The 18,997-nt window shown below is 32.2% G+C and overlaps 4 protein-coding genes across 4 annotated transcripts; 2 read left to right on the top strand and 2 right to left on the bottom strand.

Moving 5' to 3' along the window:
* Positions 1–198: 198 nt before the first annotated feature.
* Positions 199–2,094, top strand: EAE98_007787 (uncharacterized protein; the record flags this gene model as incomplete). The annotated part of the gene is made up of 1 exon (XM_038955410.1): positions 199–2,094. One exon carries the CDS (start codon positions 199–201, stop codon positions 2,092–2,094), a length of 1,896 nt encoding a protein of 631 aa, XP_038808139.1.
* An 11,605-nt stretch (positions 2,095–13,699) lies between these two features.
* Positions 13,700–16,568, bottom strand: EAE98_007786 (uncharacterized protein; the record flags this gene model as incomplete). Its single annotated transcript, XM_038955409.1, has 5 exons — positions 13,700–15,041; positions 15,100–15,742; positions 16,009–16,110; positions 16,169–16,197; positions 16,255–16,568. 5 exons carry the CDS (start codon positions 16,566–16,568, stop codon positions 13,700–13,702), a joined length of 2,430 nt encoding a protein of 809 aa, XP_038808138.1.
* A 452-nt stretch (positions 16,569–17,020) lies between these two features.
* On the top strand, positions 17,021–17,639 carry EAE98_007785 (uncharacterized protein). The gene is made up of 2 exons (XM_038955408.1): positions 17,021–17,436; positions 17,548–17,639. The coding sequence occupies exons 1-2, from the start codon at positions 17,138–17,140 to the stop codon at positions 17,600–17,602; spliced, it is 354 nt and encodes a 117-aa protein (XP_038808137.1). The 5' UTR covers positions 17,021–17,137; the 3' UTR covers positions 17,603–17,639.
* Positions 17,640–17,844: 205 nt separating this feature from the next.
* EAE98_007784 (uncharacterized protein) lies at positions 17,845–18,627 on the bottom strand (the record flags this gene model as incomplete). Its single annotated transcript, XM_038955407.1, has 1 exon — positions 17,845–18,627. One exon carries the CDS (start codon positions 18,625–18,627, stop codon positions 17,845–17,847), a length of 783 nt encoding a protein of 260 aa, XP_038808136.1.
* Positions 18,628–18,997: the final 370 nt, after the last annotated feature.

Genomic DNA, 18,997 nt, shown 5'->3' with positions numbered 1-18,997 from the left:
GTATAATCTGGAACGTCCGTTCCCCGCGACTATTATCCCCAAGGAAGCCAAGTGTACTTCATAACTGACACGAGTAATTTCCACTACAATTCGAGGCCTACTAATTGAGTGATCGAATGATCGCAAATAAATATAATCAAAAACGACGAATGCTCTCATGAACGCAAGTGTCCAGTGCGGACGGCCCGCGAAACAACCATGTCACAATCGTCACGAACAGCCGCGATAACCTCGAAGCAATCGCGATTATATAGTGACCACGAAACACGATTCAGCGATTCCAGTGCAGCAACCTCCTCTACGATACGACCGAGAAATAGAAGACTAATTAGTACGGAACAAGAATTGGTGAGCACAACAAGCAGTAGGGGGAGCAGTCCTGGTGGAAGTGCCAGAGGAGTAAGCCCAATCCCTTCAAGACATCCTTCAAGGAGGGCGGGCGATAATGGCGCTCAATCTTCCGAAAGTGCTTTAGGAACATCTGCGGTAGGGAGAGGAGATCAGAAAATTGGACCAGGGAATGCTGGAGCATGGGGTAGTGGGTGGTCGAATTCTTGGAGTACATTACAAGGACTTGCGAGCTCGGTGCTAGGTGATTTGGGGGATTTAGTAACAGATGAGGGTGAAGGTAGTGCCAGGAAGACAGTCAGTTTGGATAGACCCAAAGCTAGAAGGAAAGATAGTTCCGTGAAGAAGTTGTTTGAACTACCTCAAGGTGCATGGGGACCCGCAGAACAAAAGAAGAGGAATGAAGCTGTTATTGGCTCGGGGAGTCAATCGGAAAGAGATGCAGCTTTACGGACACAAAGAATGACGAGACTTCTCGAAAATCACACGGATCTAAATGGGGCGATTGATACGAATGGAAATTACAAACGGAGAACGTCCATGGATGAGGCTACAACTAGAACACAGGATGACGAGGGTGATGCGCTGGTCTATATTCACCATGTGCAAAAAGAGGATACGCTTGCGGGAGTTATATTACGATACAATTGTCAACCTATGGTATTTCGAAAAGCCAATAGATTTTGGCCAAATGACTCTATACAAACTCGACAAGTGGTTGTGCTACCAGTAGATGCTTGTGCAATCAAAGGGCGTCCTTGTGACCCATCTCAGGTTTTAAGCCAAGGGGTCGATTTACTTGCTCCAACGCCGAGTTTAGAAGATGCCCCGGAAGTATGGCCACCCAGATCAGAGACACCGACAGAAAGACCGGAGGAGAATCCATGGGAACATGTACGATGGGTTCTCCTTGATTCATCTCCAAATTCTAAACCGGTCGAGATTGCACGTATGCCTAGAAGAACCCTGGGGTATTTTCCACCACGGCGAAGAAAGAGTCAGGCTACTAATTCTATCGCATCTACCCCTCGTGGTTCTTATGATCTTCCGCGCGGGTCTTCAGGCGAACATGTTAGTAGCCCTGCAAGCACAACTTCTCGAAGGCCGAGTAATCTAGGACCTCGACCTTCTCAATCTACTGGCGGAAGCTATTTCCCTCCAATTGGTTCAGCTAATCGGTCTCGTCGAGAAAGTGTAGGCGAAGCCGCGGATCGACTAGGATGGCTTCGGGGACCTGGTGGCGTAGGAACATTGGGGAAAAGTGTCACGACTCCTGGGCCTGGACAGGATCCTTTAAATACATGGGCAAGAAAACATATACCCGGAATTACTATCGATTCTTTACCTTCTTCCTCATTTCTTGAATCTGAAATTCCTTTTGGGTTCAGAGATGAACTTGCAAGTATTGCCGAGGGTTCATATAGTCCTGCGAGCGGATCGGTTACGCCTAGTAATTTGGGGGGCTCTGGAATTGGTCTGGAAAACGCCGCAGCGGCGATTGAAGGATGGGTTAGAAGATTAGCTGTTAAAAACCCCGGGACACCAAATGGAGGTGGTACATCGACGGATGGGCCTGGTGATCTTATAGAATTGTTAGATGGGACTGGGAGTGATGACGGTAGGGGTTTTGAGCTTTCGCCGGGTAAATTGAGGAATAGTTCATTAAATAGAAGCGGAACTTCTGGGAGAGAAGATTTAGAGGGGGCAGTGAGGGGAAGAGGTGTTAAGGGGGGAAAGAAGGATTAAATTTGTTGCTGTATTGAAATATTGAATTGAGTTCAGTTGTGTTTTTGGGGACCGGCAGACAAGCAGGCAGGCAGGCATTGTCAAGCGTAACTCCGAAGAGGGATTGCATGGTTAAACACTATATAGAAGTGAGGGCGCATTGGGGAAGGCGTTTTTCGTTGTTGTTGTTGTTGTTGTTGTTTTATAGTTGAATGGGAAATGGGAAATGTTGAATCTTTTGAAACTTTGAATTCTGAATCTCTTGACTTTTTTTTTTTAGGGGGCTCTTTTCTTTTTCTTTTCTTTTCTGGTGTGTTGGGGATGGGAATGGGAATGGGAATGCTAGATGCTGAATATGTATGTGTGTTTGTGCTTGTGTTTCCATTTGTGTTCCTCTTCGAATTTGTGCGTGCAGTTGAGCGGGGGAGGGGTGGATGAAGAGGAGATGAGGAGATGAATTCATAGGAGGGGTTATGGTGGAAGGGAGGGAGGGGTTTCGAGAGCTGGAAGGGGGTTGTGAGATGTGGTTGTGAGATGGGTAGAGTACAAGGAGGTGGTTTATGGAATATGGAGTATGTAGTATGCAAGACGTAAGATGTAGTATGCAAGATGTAGTACGCAAGATGTAGTAGATAGATGTAGTAGATAGATAGTTGGGAATTGGGTAAAGAAAATTAATTTTGCTATATGGAGGGGTGAGGGGAGGTGTTGAGGGTTTTTAATTCAGTTGTTATTTGTTTATCTGTTGAATTATAAAAGAGGTAGAAGGGAGAGGGAGACGGGAGGGAGACGGGCGAAAAATGGGCGGGCTACTCATGTTTATATCGGATATCGGGTTCACCTCAGTATGTATTGTATTCAATCAAGATGTATTCATGATGTATTCATGATGTATTCATGATGTATTCATGATGTATTCATGATGTATTTTCAAATATCTCTGGTAGTTCAGAGGGAGTAGATTGTGAGGATTGTGAGGATTGTGAGGATCCTGAAGTGAAGTATAGGGTTGTGCATTGATTTTTCTTGGGTTAGGTACCTAGGTACTGAAGTAGGTAGTTGAGTGGAGTAGGAAAGTGAAGTGAAGTGAAGAGTTCTCATCGAGTGTAGGGAAATTTGAGTATACCTACTTTTCAGTTCTGGAGTCGATTTGTTTATGTGCTTGCTTGGTTTATTTACTCTTTGAGTTTTGTGGTGGTTGATGTGTGGATCTTTTTTTTTTTCGGGGGGAAGGGGGGAGGGGGTGCGTTGTGAGGGAGTTTCTTTTCTTTCTTTCTTTCTTTCTTTTGGCTTTATATAGTGTGTAGGGTTCTGGTAATGGCGAGTATAGATACGAAGGCTACGTATTATAACAAGGTTCAGGAAACCAGTCGGGTTTTGCTTGTTTGGTGTGTACTGATGGGTATCTGAGTTGATGTACTCAGATTCTTGATGTGATTAGAGTGGATAGTAAAGGTTTTTTTTTTTCTCTCCCTGGAATTGAGGATTAAGATCTAAGCTGTTGTTATATACTGGTGTTTTATCTTATTATATGTTGTTGTTAAAGGTCTATCTATATTGTCGTTTACAATGATCTTTGTGATGAAGAGTTAAGATGATTCCGCAGAGTTGGAGAAAAAGATATGGGATACTCTACTTGAGAAATTGAATTGTGGAATTAAGTTGAGAAACTGTATATGTATCCATGTCTACATACGTACTTTGTTTTTTGTTAAGGAGTACATATACTGTATCCTGTACTCGACGCATCTGTAAGTTGATGATGTAGTGGATGTTGGGTATTGGGAAGTCTTTTATAGAATCCCTCCTCTCCTCTAGTAGGATTTTCGAATGAGGGGTATGAGTGAATAATATACTGTGTTTATTTTACTCACTTATAAGGTATGGAGTAGAGGAGGAATAGGAGGTATATAAGATATATAAGATATATAAGATATATCTATTCATAGCTTATTTATTATATTCGAGTGAGATGTAATGAATTCCATCTGAAGCTGTATAGCTGTCAGGATGAATATTTAGTAATAATTAGCTGAGATTATTTTGCTTATGAAAGAAGTATAGTATTTCCGTAATGAAGAATCACTTCTCTATGAAAGAATTATAGCATATTTGCCTTCTGAGATATCAAATGCTAGAAATCTTCACACGAAAACTCAGTTGGGTTGGTTGCTTCATTTCAGTTTCTCGTCTGGAAGATCTGATTAGCTCGACTCTCAGTAATCATATATATATACAGTTAATTTGAATCATACGGATACGTATACACGGTTTTCCAGGTTATCCCTTTAAGTCCAGTTTTGGAAGTCTAAACAAATCTCATCTTAGGTAGTTTTCGAAATGCGGAATATTCTAGATGAGAGTATCATAGATATTTACTTTCTTCCATTCTTGATATCCCTCTTTTGAACCAATATTCTCTCTTCATCAATATTACTTGTAGACTCAATCTGTGAGTTTATTCACCAACCCAGTTTGGGTGGGAAGATTACATCCGCGTATATGTATGCGAAAACTTGATGGACCCGATGAAATTTCGTTGTATACCTGATAGCTACGTACATAGATACGTATACCCTTTCGCAGAGCATAGCATAACAGTCCCAGTCCCTAGAGCATTAGGTATTCGGGGTAATATCCAAGCTAGAAAATATACAACAATTGATAGATAGTGTACCAACTATACGCCCTAGATATCCAATCAGATATATAACAACGCAACAAGAGCTCCTCTTTCGTTCAATTACTAACATTCGAACAGTTTAACGAATATACACTGATGGTAATCAACCACATTGATGTGGGTTATTAAGTTTTGTTGCATATCTACAAATTCATGTACTCGCTACTCGAAGGTCTACTTGGGTTCGGGTTTGGGTTGTGAGTGGATCGGCTAGCGAGTGCTATGTATTGATGGAGTGTACATATTTAAGCGAGTAATATCATGTATCGGATAGAGTAGAGGTGCAACGAAATTCATAAAAGACGCTAGTGGATATTTATCTGGAGGTGTTTAGATGAATATGGTACGCTTTAGCTGCTCTAAATGGGATATTGGGAAATACTGATTGCCTGTTTTGGTTTTCATTGAATACTTGTTGATCGGGATATATAGTACGTTAAATGGACTTGAGAATTGTAGTAGATAGTATATATGTATTCGTGTCACGGTCAATCCGTGTAAGGGCTGGCGAGGGCACATGAGTAGCCCCTGCGGGGCTACTTCGGATTAACAGCAATCTGTGTATAATTATAAATTATAGAATTTTTATAATTTAAAAGAATTAATAAAAAATCTTTATATTATATTATATTTAATTGATTCATTACTATTATCTATTTTAATAATTCTTTTCATTTTTATTATATAGAATAATTTATTAATTATTTCCTAGTCGAATAGATATTAATATTATTATAATTTCAATAAGAAGAATATCTATTTTTAGAAAAGAGCAGAATACCTGTAATACAATTCAAAATCAATTTAATGAAATTGTTAATTAATTTTTGTAAAATATTAATAGTAATATTTATTCGATTTAATTGTATTCTTTTAGTAATAACAAGGATGTGTTATTAAATCAATAATTTCAAAAAATAAAAAATAAAATAGTAATTATAAGGAAAGCTTATAGAATAGTTATAAACTGTATTTTATATATAATCATTTTGATTGAGTATATTTGATCTATAATTATATTAAATATAATTCATCAGAATGTTAATTTTAATTAAAGAAAACTATTAAAATTATAGAGATTGAAATAATATAAAGAAAAATCTATTAGAGAAATTAAGAATTTTTTTTTCCAAATAAAAATCATATTTCGAAGTGATAATGGATATTATTTCCTTATCAATATAAAGAAAATAGAATATATTATTTAATATTTTGAAAAATAATTTCTAGTAATTTAATATCAGTTTATAAACAAATCAAATTATAAAGAAATAAATTAGAAAAACTTTAGAGAATACATACATAATATTATTATAAATAAAAGGATTAGATAGTAATAAGCAATCCAGAAGTTTGTATATATAAGATAAAGAGAAAAAGATATTATGAATATATTTATAATTTATTTAAAAGGTTTTGAAAAGGATATTAAATAGAAAATAGAAAGTATTCAGATTGAAAGGTTTTTAGTAGATTTATTATCTAGTATAATCAAAAAAATATTGGAATTTTTATAACAATTTAAGTTATATAATAAGTTTATAAAACAAATTTATAGATTAGAAAGTATAAAAAAATTATTTCGAGGAAGAGATATAAAGGATTTATATTAATCCTGTAAATACCAATTATTACTTTTTTGATATCGAAATATTTTTAAATATTTTTATTTAAAAAATAATCTAATCCTAATTATTAAATTAAAGATTCAAAAATCTAATTAATTTTTTTAAAAAGAATTCTTTAAAATATTAAAATACTTTATTAATGTATTATATATAAAATATTATTAGAATATTATATATTATAAATATTAAAAGAAGGGGTATCTTGTTATATATTATTGGAATATTGTTATGTATAGATATTATAAAAGAAAATATAAAGAATTTGAGTATTAAAGTAATTTATTTAAAACTATTTGTATAAAAAATATTTTGATTTAATAATTATAATTGTAATGAATATTTTATTAATATTGAATTTATATAAAGAAGGATAAATAATTTTTATAATTATAATAATCTTTAATAATAATAGTAAGTTGATAGTATTCCGATATCTCATTAATTCAGAAGTATAAATTAATATTATATAGTAAAGTAAATGTATCAAATGGGATTGGATCCCTATTAAAAAAAGTATTCCCCTTATATTAGCAAATAGTATTATAATTATATTATATAAGGATTATAAATTCTTTGTTAAAATAAAAAATAAAAAAAGGAAAAAGAGAATTTATATTTATAATTTTATATTAGTAGTATTAGATTTATTATAAATAAATATTATCCTAAATCTTTTATAATTATAAATAATCAACCCTAATATTAACTAGAAATCGATATTATTCTGATATTATTCCATTTTAAATAATCTCAAGATTATTTCTATAAAGGAATTTTATTACAAAATAAAAAAAGGTAAATCAGTTTTTGTAATCTTTCCAAACAAATTAGTCTTATAATCAAAAATAAAAGAGAATTGTCTAATACTTATATTAATTTTATATAAAATACTAAAAAAATTTCAAAAATATAAAAAAACTTTTTCTAAAAAGAAAAATAATCTTTTACCCGAATATTATCTAATAGAGCATTATATTAACCTTAAATCTGGTTTAACCCCTTTTTGGGGTCCAATTTATTCCTTATTAAAGAAAGAGTTAATAATATTACAAAAATATTTAAATAAATATTAAAGAAAAGGGTAAATAAAAAGATCTATTAGTTTGATAGGAGTCTTTATTATATTCATTTTAAAAAAGAGAGAAGGCTATCAATATTATATCAACTATTAAAAGTTTAATTAGATTATAAAAAAAAATTAAACCCTTTTATTATTTATTAATAAATTCTTAAACTGATTTTAATAAGATATTATATTCATTAAACTAAACCTTAAAAATGTATACTATTATATTTATATAAGAGTAAATAATGAATGGAAGATAGTATTTCGAATACAATATAATTAATATAAATATAAAGTAATATCTTTCGGTTTTATTAATACCCCTATAATATTTTAGATATATATCAATCAAGTATTAATAGGATTAATAGATAATATATATATAGTATATTTAGATAATATTCTAATTTATTTTAAAAATAGAGCTATATATATAGCAAATATTCAACAGATATTTATATACTTTATTAAATATAAACTCTTCACAAAATTAAAGAAACATATTTTCTATATCAAGAAAATCAAATTCCTAAGATTTATTGTTTTAGTAAAAGGAGTTATAATAAAATCCGAATATATTCAAATTATTATGAAATAGCTAATACCTAATAATCTGAAAGATATACAAGTATTCCTTAACTTTACAAACTTTTATTAATAATTTATTAAAATCTATTTAGCAATAACCCACAGCATAATTGTATTAATAAAAGGAATAAAAAAAAAAAAGATAATAATTAAATTTAAATAAATTAATAAAATACAAAAGGTATTTGAAGTATTAAAAAAAATCTTTATATTAATATCTATTCTTTAATATTTCAATCTCTTATTTTATATAATAATTAAAATTGATATTTCAATCTTTATATTGAATTGTATATTATTATAATTCTTTTTGAAAAAAATCAAAAATATACTAATCCAATAGTAATATCCCATTACATTTTATTTGAGAAAACTGAATTTAGTAAAATAATAATATTTTATTTATAATCAAGAATTATTAATAATATATATTGTTTTTATATAATAACATTATTATACAATAAAGAGTTGACATATTATTATAGTTAAGTTGAATTACAATAATCTTTAATACTTTATAATAAAAAAAAATCTGAATGATTAATAAATAAGATAAATAAAGATTTTAGTTGTATATAATTTCAAAATAATATATAGAATAGGGAGATTGAATTCTATAAATGGATTGTTATATTGCCCTAATTATATTATTAATATGGATAATATAAATGATATATTATTAATTTTTCAAAACAAACTAAAAAATAGATTAATAATTATGAATTTATTTCAAAATTTCTTTATTAAAAAGATAAAATCTTTGTATAATATTATAAACTTTTTATAAAAGAAAGGATATAACCTACTATTTTATAAATATTTGAATTTATTAATTGAAATTAATTGTAAATAGTTAATATTATATTGAATAATTTGTTTATTAACAGAAAATAAAATAATATTTGAATTAGTATTAGAAATAATAAAAAACACTTTATTATAATTTCAAACAAATAATAATTTTATAAAGAATAAAAAATATTTAAATTAAAAACTATGTTTTACTAAAATTGTTTTATCTTAATAGATAGATATTAACAAGCTTTTTAGATATAATAAGAATATCTATATATTATTAGATTCTATTTTGAAAATAGAAATCCTGGAAATTTATTATAATAATCCTATAAATGGATATTGGAATATCTCTAAGACTTTAGAAATCTTAAGATCTAAATACTTCTAGTTTTTAATTAAAAAAAATATAAAAATATATATTAAAATATACACAATATACCAATAAACCACTATTAAAAGATATAAATTCTATAGCAAGTTACAATCCCTCCCTATTTTCTATAAACCTTAAAAAAAATAACCATAAATTTTATTATAAATCTATTCTTATCAAAACTAAATAAGTATATATATAATACAATTTTAATAATTATCAACAAATTCATAAAGCTTACTCAATATATACCTATTAATAAAACAATCACCTTATCAAAATTTATTTAAATATTAATATAAAATGTATTTAAAAACTTCAGAATACCAAAAAATATTATTTCAAATAGAGGATTATAATTCGTAAATAAATTCTAGAATAACTTCCTTTTTTATCTGTAAATACAATATAAATTATCTACTATATTCCACCCTCAAATCGATAGGTAAATGAAACAATAAAATCAAAATCTGATTTATTATATTAATTATTATTCTAATTATTAATAAAATAATTAGTTTTTATTACTACTATTCACAAAGTTTATTTATAATATTATATAATATAATATAATAAACACAAGTTTATTCCAAATAATATATAGATTTCTATTAATACTCCATTATATTAACAAGGATATCAATATTACAGGAAGGGTATCAATAATATACAAACAAATTATTTTATTCAATAAAAAAAGGGAAAAATTAAAAAAATTATAATAAATAATTATAAACCAAAAATCAAAGAATATAAATAGTATAATAATCTATTAATATAATATCGAAGATAAAATAATACTAAATATTCGAAATATCAAGTAATTTCGATTTAAAAAAAAGTTTTTGGATAGATTTATAAATTCTTTTTAAATAATAAATATAAAAACTAATAGTTAAATATATAAACTCAAATTATTATTTATCTATAAGATTTACAATATCTTTTATATTTCCTTATTAAAATTATAATATAAACAATAAAGTATTATTAACCTATTATTATTAAAGGAAATAAATAATTATTTGAAATATAAAATAAAAAAGATTATAATATATAAAAAGAAAGATAGAGGTGTTTAATATTTAGTTTAATGAAAAGGTTATTAATTAATAAAAGATATATAAGAAGTCCTTTATGATCTTAATAATATAAAAAAAGTATTAGAAGAATATAATAAAAAAAAACTATTAATATACAATTTAAAAAAAAAAGGAAAAAAGCTATAAGATAATAGGATTTTGCTATATATCTATAAGCAAATCACTAATAATATAAAGCTATTTATAATATTCCTCCCTTTACTCTTTTCTACTTTAATAATGTCACGGAATTCACCGTATAGTGTAACCTTACAAGCACTAATCCCGGTACTCCTTCGGAGTACTCACTCCCATGATTACTAACACTATTTCATTCATTTCATTTGTGTGCCCTATATACCTAATTAGGCGAGTACCTCGCCTGATCAAAGTATATAAAGCAGGTATGATCATTAGGATTATACCTCAAGTCAATCTAGTTTATTATCACTCTACATACCTATTCCCAGATCAAAGTGACCATTAGATATAGCTATTACCTCCGTAATAAATAAGAATAAGGATATAATCCTTTATTTACCAATATATTATATATTACTACCAAATATACTAATTTATCTTAATATTTCTGGAATATTTTAGACTTTAATTCATAAATATTAAAGTTAATATTATCTGAATCTTTGTTAATATTTAATTAATAAAATTATTTTTTTTTTTTTTATAAAACCTTATTTCTAATAAAAATATATTTTTAATTAATATAAGAATACTATTATAAAGATATTATTATATTAATATATTGAAAAAGTCTTATAATAAGAATTAATCCTTTTATTCTATATATTAAAAAAATCCGATATAGAAAAAAGAATTTCAAAAATAGTATTATTTATATTACTATTATTTTATTTACCTTTATCTATTAAAAATATATTTATTTTATTTTTATTTATATTTTTCTTCTTTTTTATTTTTATAAAAGCTTTATTGAACTTTTGAATCTTTATTAACTAATTATTAGTAATCTGTAAATATTTATAGAATTGAATATTTTCAGAAAAACTTGTAATAATATCAAATTCTTTAATATAAATAGAATAATTTATATAAAAAGCTTTAGCCTTTAATGAAATACTAATATCCTGATATTAAAAATCAGAGAGAAAATTAGTAGTAATTAATATTATCTTTTATTTTGAAACTATATAAAAAGCTTTATAAGGAGAAAGAATAATTTAGATAATCAAGCTTTCAGTAATGGATTAATAGGTAGAAGCTATTGAATCTTCAATAATATATTTCTTTATTTGAGGAATAGTAATATTGATATTACTTTTAGAAATATAAAAAATATCAGAATATTGAGAAATACTAATAATCTAATAAAGAAAAGGATTGTTTTTTTATTACTATTAAGATCAGAAAGGGATTTATTAGAATATTTAAGGTAATTCTTTTTAGGTATAGAAGAATAAATATAGGAATAGGAATAAGATAATAATTGAATATTGGTATGAGGGGATTTATAACTCTCCAAATTAATTAGTATATTCATAATATCTGGAATTTTATTTTTTGGAGAAACAAAAAGTGGGGTGAGAATATTGATAGTATAAAGATAAATAACTGGAGCTATAAAATTATCTTTATTATTCGAATCTATTGTGGCTATCAATCTTATAATGGAGCCTGGAATAATAATATTTAATATAAGTAAATTATTCTAAAATCCAAAAAATCAGTTAAATATTATTATAAGGAAATAAAGAGTAACTGATAATAGCTCAATAAAAGTTTATAAAATATTTTATAAAATTGTTTATTCGATTCAATTTCTTTATAATAAATAGAAATAATATTTCAAATAACTTTAACTTTTTAGTACCACCCTATTTATTCTCTTTTTACAAAAAGATCTTTATATTCTTAATATAATACTTATTTTGATATATCATTATAATCTTAACATTCTTTTCCTTTTAATTATTAGCAAAAATAATCTGTTAAAAAACTTGGATTTGATATAACAAATTAATATTAGGAATATATTGAAGAGACATTGATTAATAAACCTTTTTTTGGATATAATAATAATTATATTTAATATAAGAATCTTTATTATAATAATAAAAATCTTTGGAAATAGAGAATACAATATACTTAGAATAATAAAAATATATAAGAATAATTAATCTAGCAGGATCTACTACAGATTGAACCGCAATTGCCTAAAGGCCGATAAATTGAAGAGTAGCTATAATAAAATAAAAAAAAATAAAAAAATAATAAGAAATAATTTATTAAAAGGAAAAAGAATTTGGGAAATTAAAGGGAATTTATAGAACCCTTAATAATTTATTAATAAAAACAATAAACACATTAGAATATTGTTTATTGATTATTTATAGTTTTATAATATTTTTGTTTTCTTTTAGGATACAGTCCGAATATAATCACTCGGTATTCTATTCTCTTGTATTATACTAATCAAGTTCGGAAGATAAATATATATATCTCGGAATATAATGTATAATATAAGAAGCTTTATTATAATCAATCCGTATAAAGACTAGTAAAGGCACATAAATAGCCCCTACAGGGCTACTTCAGATTAACAACAACCCATGTACAATTATAAATTGTAGAATTTTCATAGTTTAGAAGAATTAATGAAAAGTCTTTGTACTATATTACACCTAGTTGATTCATTGCTATTATCTATTCTAACAATTCGTGTATATAAGAGTTGAGGCCCCGGCTTATCGCATACTAAGCGAAAATACAGCAAAAACCATCATTTTTTCAACTTTTTAATTATATAATATTTCAATAAATATATAGATTGAATTATTGAAATCTTTAAATAAATAAAATTATTATTGAAATAATCTAAAAAAATGAATAGGTTATTTTTAGTATTTTTTCAGAAAGAGTTATAAGGTTTTAAAGTTAGAATTTCTAAAATTTTCAAAAAAATCGATTTTTTTATATGGGAAAAGCGTTATATATAATAAATTTTGAAAATTTTCAACTTTGAGATCCTACAACTTTTTCCAAAAAAATATTAAAAACAATCTATTCAATTTTTAAGATTATGTATATAACAATCTTTTATACATAAAATTTTGAAAACATTTTTTTAATTATTGAATAAATTATAAAAGAAACTAGTTTATATAAGAAAACGACTTTTTTGTAGGGATTTTGTCACGAAATCAGGTGGTGTGCGATAAGCCGGGGCCTCAACTCTTACTTTTATTCAATCTCAAAGCTCGAATAACAAATTTACTAGGTTCTCAATTTAACTCGCTCCGCTATGCTAACCAACAGACCAAAACCGAATGCTACTAACCCCACCTCTATTTTATGCATGTAAATCAATTTGATACAACCACCCATTTATGTCTCGTCACTCCAACCTATAACACCCATCTCACCCTGAATCTAGTCATCTGAAAATTCTACCGCCACACTCGTATCTAAATCACTTAATGTTCCTTCTCCTCCTATATCTCCCTCTTCACTCTTCCCATCCAACTCCCTACACAATCGCCCTAATAACCCTTCCACTCTTCCCATACATTGCTCAAGTTTCTCTAGCCTTCCCTTGATATCCTCACCTTCCTCATCACTACTCCCCTCATTCAACAAATCTCTCAAATGTTTCGGTATGGTCATTCCCGCAAATGGAGCTACCGAATCTCTTCTAATCCTCTTAGCACTATTAGCCGTATCTCTTCTCTTCATATGTTCTCTCGGATTAGCTGGTTTTTGTCCAGATTTCGAGTTTGATTTTTTCGACCCATTGAATTCTCGCGCAAAGTCATTTTCGAAAACATTCCGATCGCGTCGGACATCGTTGTCAGATTCCATTCCAATTTCATCCGCGATATCACTCGGAGGTTCGGCATCAAATACTGCTTGCAAGTCACCGTGAACGCTAAAGCCTCTGGAAAAATCCCAAAGTCGAGGACGATGTGGGAGGCGGGGTAGTTGTTCTGCTTCTTTTTGACGACGGGGGCCAGCCCACAACTGACGTCGTTCGAGATAGCCGATAAGGAGTAGAAGAGGAGCATTGAGAAAACGCACGGCTGCTACGTTGATCTTGTGGAACCAGCGAGGTGTTAGGACGAATTTTAGAGGCATGAGGACAAAGAGGGCAAGGATGTTGAAAGGAGGGAAATAGGCGAATAGAGAGTCTGATTTTACACCTTCAAGAGTAAGAACGGCGCGGCGAAATTGGATTTCTGCGGTAGCATTTGAAACGATGGTTGAGAAGGTTGTTGAAAGCATGGAGACGAGGATGGTAAGGAAGAGAGTGTTACCAAGGAATGCGAAAGTGACCATGAGGATCGGACCGAGGAGCCAGTGGAATTGAGCAGATGTTGTGATGCCTGTGCCATCGAGTCCAAACCATATCCAGAGCATCCATTTAGAAACTGTTATTGGCTCATGGATACCATTTCCAAGCCAAATCATAGAGAGCAGGAATCCAGCAAAGCACCACACAGCAAGGATCGTGAGTACAGTGAAATCGCGCATCATAGCCCGGAGAGAAATGAAAAGCATGTTTTCGGACATAAGATTGAACGCTAGACGTGGAACAAGGACAGGAGCTCCCAAGGCGAGAACATCTAGTGCTTGTTGGCCAGTGCCAACGTTATCAGTGTGCCAGCCTTTGAAGCGGAGCGCCAGATAAATTCCAAAGATCGCGGCGAAAGTAACATCGAGGAAGGACCACAGATTCTGGGTGTATACGTGCCATCCATGTTCAAGTATAGAGCAACTAGGATTGGTATTAATAAAGGCTGCAAAATTCCAGTGGGTTGTTCCAAAGGACTTACAATTGATCTAAAGACCAGCCTGATGTATAGATAATGAATAACAATTCCATCCCACCGAAAGTAGATGGATCGCGATCTGCCATGACATACAAATAGAAAACCAACAGTAGCAGAAAGTGGCAAACTTCCAAATAATTCCTCGTACGAGGAACTATAAGTCTATATTGATTGAACAATGGCGCCTCTCTTGGATTGTACAATGAAATCGGTTTATTCTTGTAGTGATCAGGTAGAATATCCATGAACGCCGTTGGAGTGTATATGACCCTACCCTCGTATATTGCGCTTATCACTTTTTGGCAAGCAGACGAACTGAGGAAAGCCTTGCTTTGAGAAATAATGGCAATTTCTAAGGCTGGTAATCTTCGATTGGCGCCTGTACGGGACTTGGCAGCCCAACCAAAGTTGCTGCTTTCTTGGATGACATTGTTTGGAGCACCTTGAAATGGATCGAAACCTCCGACGAGAATGCGAGAAAGAAGAAGTAACCCTTCTGAGCCGGTATGATCCTCGTGGAAGCGGCGCAGAACTCGATTGGCGACTATTTCGCACAAGTGGGCGCGTGTGGTGCAAATGCTCTGTTGATGAGGTAGAGCCAATTGTTCACGTTGGAACTGTGTTTTGTTGACGAGAAGACAATAGACTTGGACTTTATCAGTATCTGGAAGCAGGATTTGATCTGGAAGAAAGAACAATGACTTTATGGAGTGCTGATGGTAGGAACAAGTGTGGTCTTTGAGAACTACTCAAAACACCGCCCACATTTACCATCTCCTTATCAAACAATTTCCAAATGTCCTTCTTTTGGTTGTTGTTCTAATCACTTGGGAAAAGTACTGATATTTATTTCCCCAACCTTCAAAGCGAAATAATGAGAATAAGAATAAGTATAAGAAAACAGTAACATACCAACCGACAAATCATCCAAATCATACAGCTTATCTACCAATGGCCTCACAACCGATACATTCAATCTCGGATCCCTCAATTGTTCCAAACTATATGGATCATCTATCTTTCCCGTTAGTCTAAGTCTCACTCTCCTATCTCACCGTTTGCCAAAACTCACCAATCGCCGAGATAATATCTCTCCTTATCCTAACAATCTATCAGTATCATTCTCCGGCTGAGATAAATACGAATCAGGAAACAAACCGGTGAATCGTCTTGTAAACCGGCAAATCCCCAAATTCATCTTGGGGATAACATATATCTCCTATGGCATGAGGGTGATAACACGCATGGCCATCATGCCTCCCTATAACCATACTCCTATGTCCATCTCCACTCCTCACATCGGCATCTCCCTCAATATCCTCCTGCGGATCCGGTGTCAACAACTGTGTCGTCTCCGTACTGATAAATCTCTCATTCTCATTCTCACGTGAATTTCCACGATAATTTCTAGGAAGCGTCGCAGTTCTAGGGGAAATAGGAGAGGTAGAAGGAGAAGAAGATGCTTGACCCATTATCCTTTCATCAGACCATGCCCAGACTTTGGGACGAGGAATATGGTAAGGAGTGTAGGTACCGGGGAGTATTTATTGATAATACAAATTCTTGGAATTCCAGGATCCAGCGCTGTTTAATTGATTTTATAGCATGACGCAAGGTGTGTGAGGTAAAGATAAGGAGGTGGCTCAGGGTAGATTGACTAGATGTTGAATGGTAAGAGGTACGATAAGGATTGCAGGCTTTAAGCGGCGAGGATAAGACGAGCGAATTAAATGAATGAATTGAAAGTTTGCTTTTTCTTGGATGCATCGACACCGACGCTGTGGTCTTTTACTCGTGCTATATAAACCACTTTGTGGGGTGCGTCAGAGATAGCGCAGAATAGATTTATTATGTGTAATAGATTTGAAGAAATGTTCATGAATCGCCGTTAACATGTTTATTGTTCGGTGATAGTTATAAGTTAGATTGATGATATTAAAATGATAACTCCGCTGTAGAGAGTTTGTAGGTGAATCTATTCCTTTGTTGCATTCATTCCCTAATCCTATCTCATCTCATCTCTACAAACCAAAACTCAAAGATGTCCACCTCCTCGAACTCTCAAACACGCTACAAGCTTGTCTATCGCGTCCTCCCATCTCACCTCTCCGCGACAAAAGATGCCATATTCGCTGTAGGTGGTGGAGTGTACGCCGATGGAAAATACATCAAAGTCTGTTTTGAAATCCCAGGTTTCGGACAATTCTTACCAGTAGCAGAGAAGGGAGCTGTGCCTCACACAGGGAAAGTAGGAGTTTTGGAACGAACAGAGGAGGTCTTGGTGCATATTTTGTGCACCGGGGAGGAAGTTACAAGGAAAGCGGTTGGGGCATTGAAGAGGTGAGTTTCATGTTGAGTTGTTCATTTAAAGGAGACGTGGAATTCAAGAAGAAGCGAAGAAGGGGATGGCGAGAGTTTTTAGCAGAAGACGGGGCTAATTCTAGAGAACAGGACACACCCGTACGAAGAAGTCAGTTATGAGGTTTATAAACTAGAGGACTTTTGAAGTTTTCGAATCATATCACGGGCTAGACAGTAATCAATCTCTTATCCAATCCAAATCTCAAATCGATTTGTAGAGTCTCTTGTGAAGTAAATACCAGCCATCACAAAAAAACATCACAGAAGCATGTGACGAACATTTCTTATAGTACATCTTCATACTTAGATGTTTAATTGTGAAACATTGAAATAAATGGTAGTCATCACACCGCCGAAACGCAGTTTCTAATTCTCTGCCGCAAAAGATTAAACCATCATTCCACTCATTACCTGAAATTCCTGTCTCCCCTCCAATTGGGCTCCCTTCCTCGCCTCGGCGTCCGCTTCCCCATTCCACTCCCTCGGAATCTTCCAAAATGCCACGCTGGTCCCATGAGGAGGTCCCGAGAACCCAATAGGTCGAGCCGCTTTCTTGATATAATATATCAATCGCTCCCACAAATCCTGATTCATGATCGCACTTCCCGTGCTGGTACGCCAGCCCCGCTGAATCCAACGATTGATTCGCTCAGTGGCGCCAAGAACCACATATTCAGAGTCGGTAGCGATGATGAGACGGGTCCAGGCCCCATAGCTATCACCTTGCCAGACGCGATATTCGAGAGCAGCAACAACGGCTCGCAGTTCGGCGCGATTGCTGGTTTGGGGATGGGATTCACCGGTTGGTCCCAAGTTTTCGAGCCTGAAACCAAGTTTGTGATGAGGGGAGATGACAAAACCACAACCAGCGCGGGATCCCTCGAGGCCATTGGATAGACAGGAACCATCGGTGTATATTAGTATCTCGTGGGGATTAGTGCGGCGGATGAAACGGTGAGCGGGGTTGAAAAGCATATTAGGAGTGTCAGTGGGCAGGGGTGGGTAGAATCTTCTGATGATAGGCATGGGGTCCAATGCAAGGTTACGCTCGAGGGAGCCAGTGGGCTCTTCGGTTCCCGGGGCAGAGAGCAACGTGAAAGCACTGCGTGGATCGAATACCTGATATTCAGGAGGGCCAGAAGCCGCCGAACCCTCATTTCCCTCTGGCATGATAGCACTAAGAATTCACTTGGGATGTAGACTGTGTTTGGTAAATGGGAGGATATTGCCGGCTTTTAAAAAAATTAAATGAAAGGACCACACCACAGTTTAGTTTCAGAAATTTATGTGATCAATTCATGATTTAAATGTGAGATGAAGAAGTTTGTGTTCTGCGTGTTTGTCCATGTGCACGTGTTGCAGCAGAATAGACGGGAGCACGCTTTACTGCCGGTGCTTCCATTGTTCAGCAGCTTTTTCCCAGCTCAATCACTACAGTATCCAGATGACTTTTTGAACTCATGGCATGTAAATGAATTGGCAAGTTTGTGCATGAGAGATGAAGCAAGGTTGAAGGGATGGGAAAAATTGTAAAACAGAG

The sequence above is a fragment of the Botrytis deweyae genome (genome assembly GCF_014898535.1).
Source record: "Botrytis deweyae strain B1 chromosome Unknown BDEW_019, whole genome shotgun sequence".
Classification (NCBI taxonomy): domain Eukaryota; kingdom Fungi; phylum Ascomycota; class Leotiomycetes; order Helotiales; family Sclerotiniaceae; genus Botrytis; species Botrytis deweyae.
Note: the sequence above shows the minus strand (reverse complement) of the source record. Positions and strands in the feature narration are given on the sequence as shown.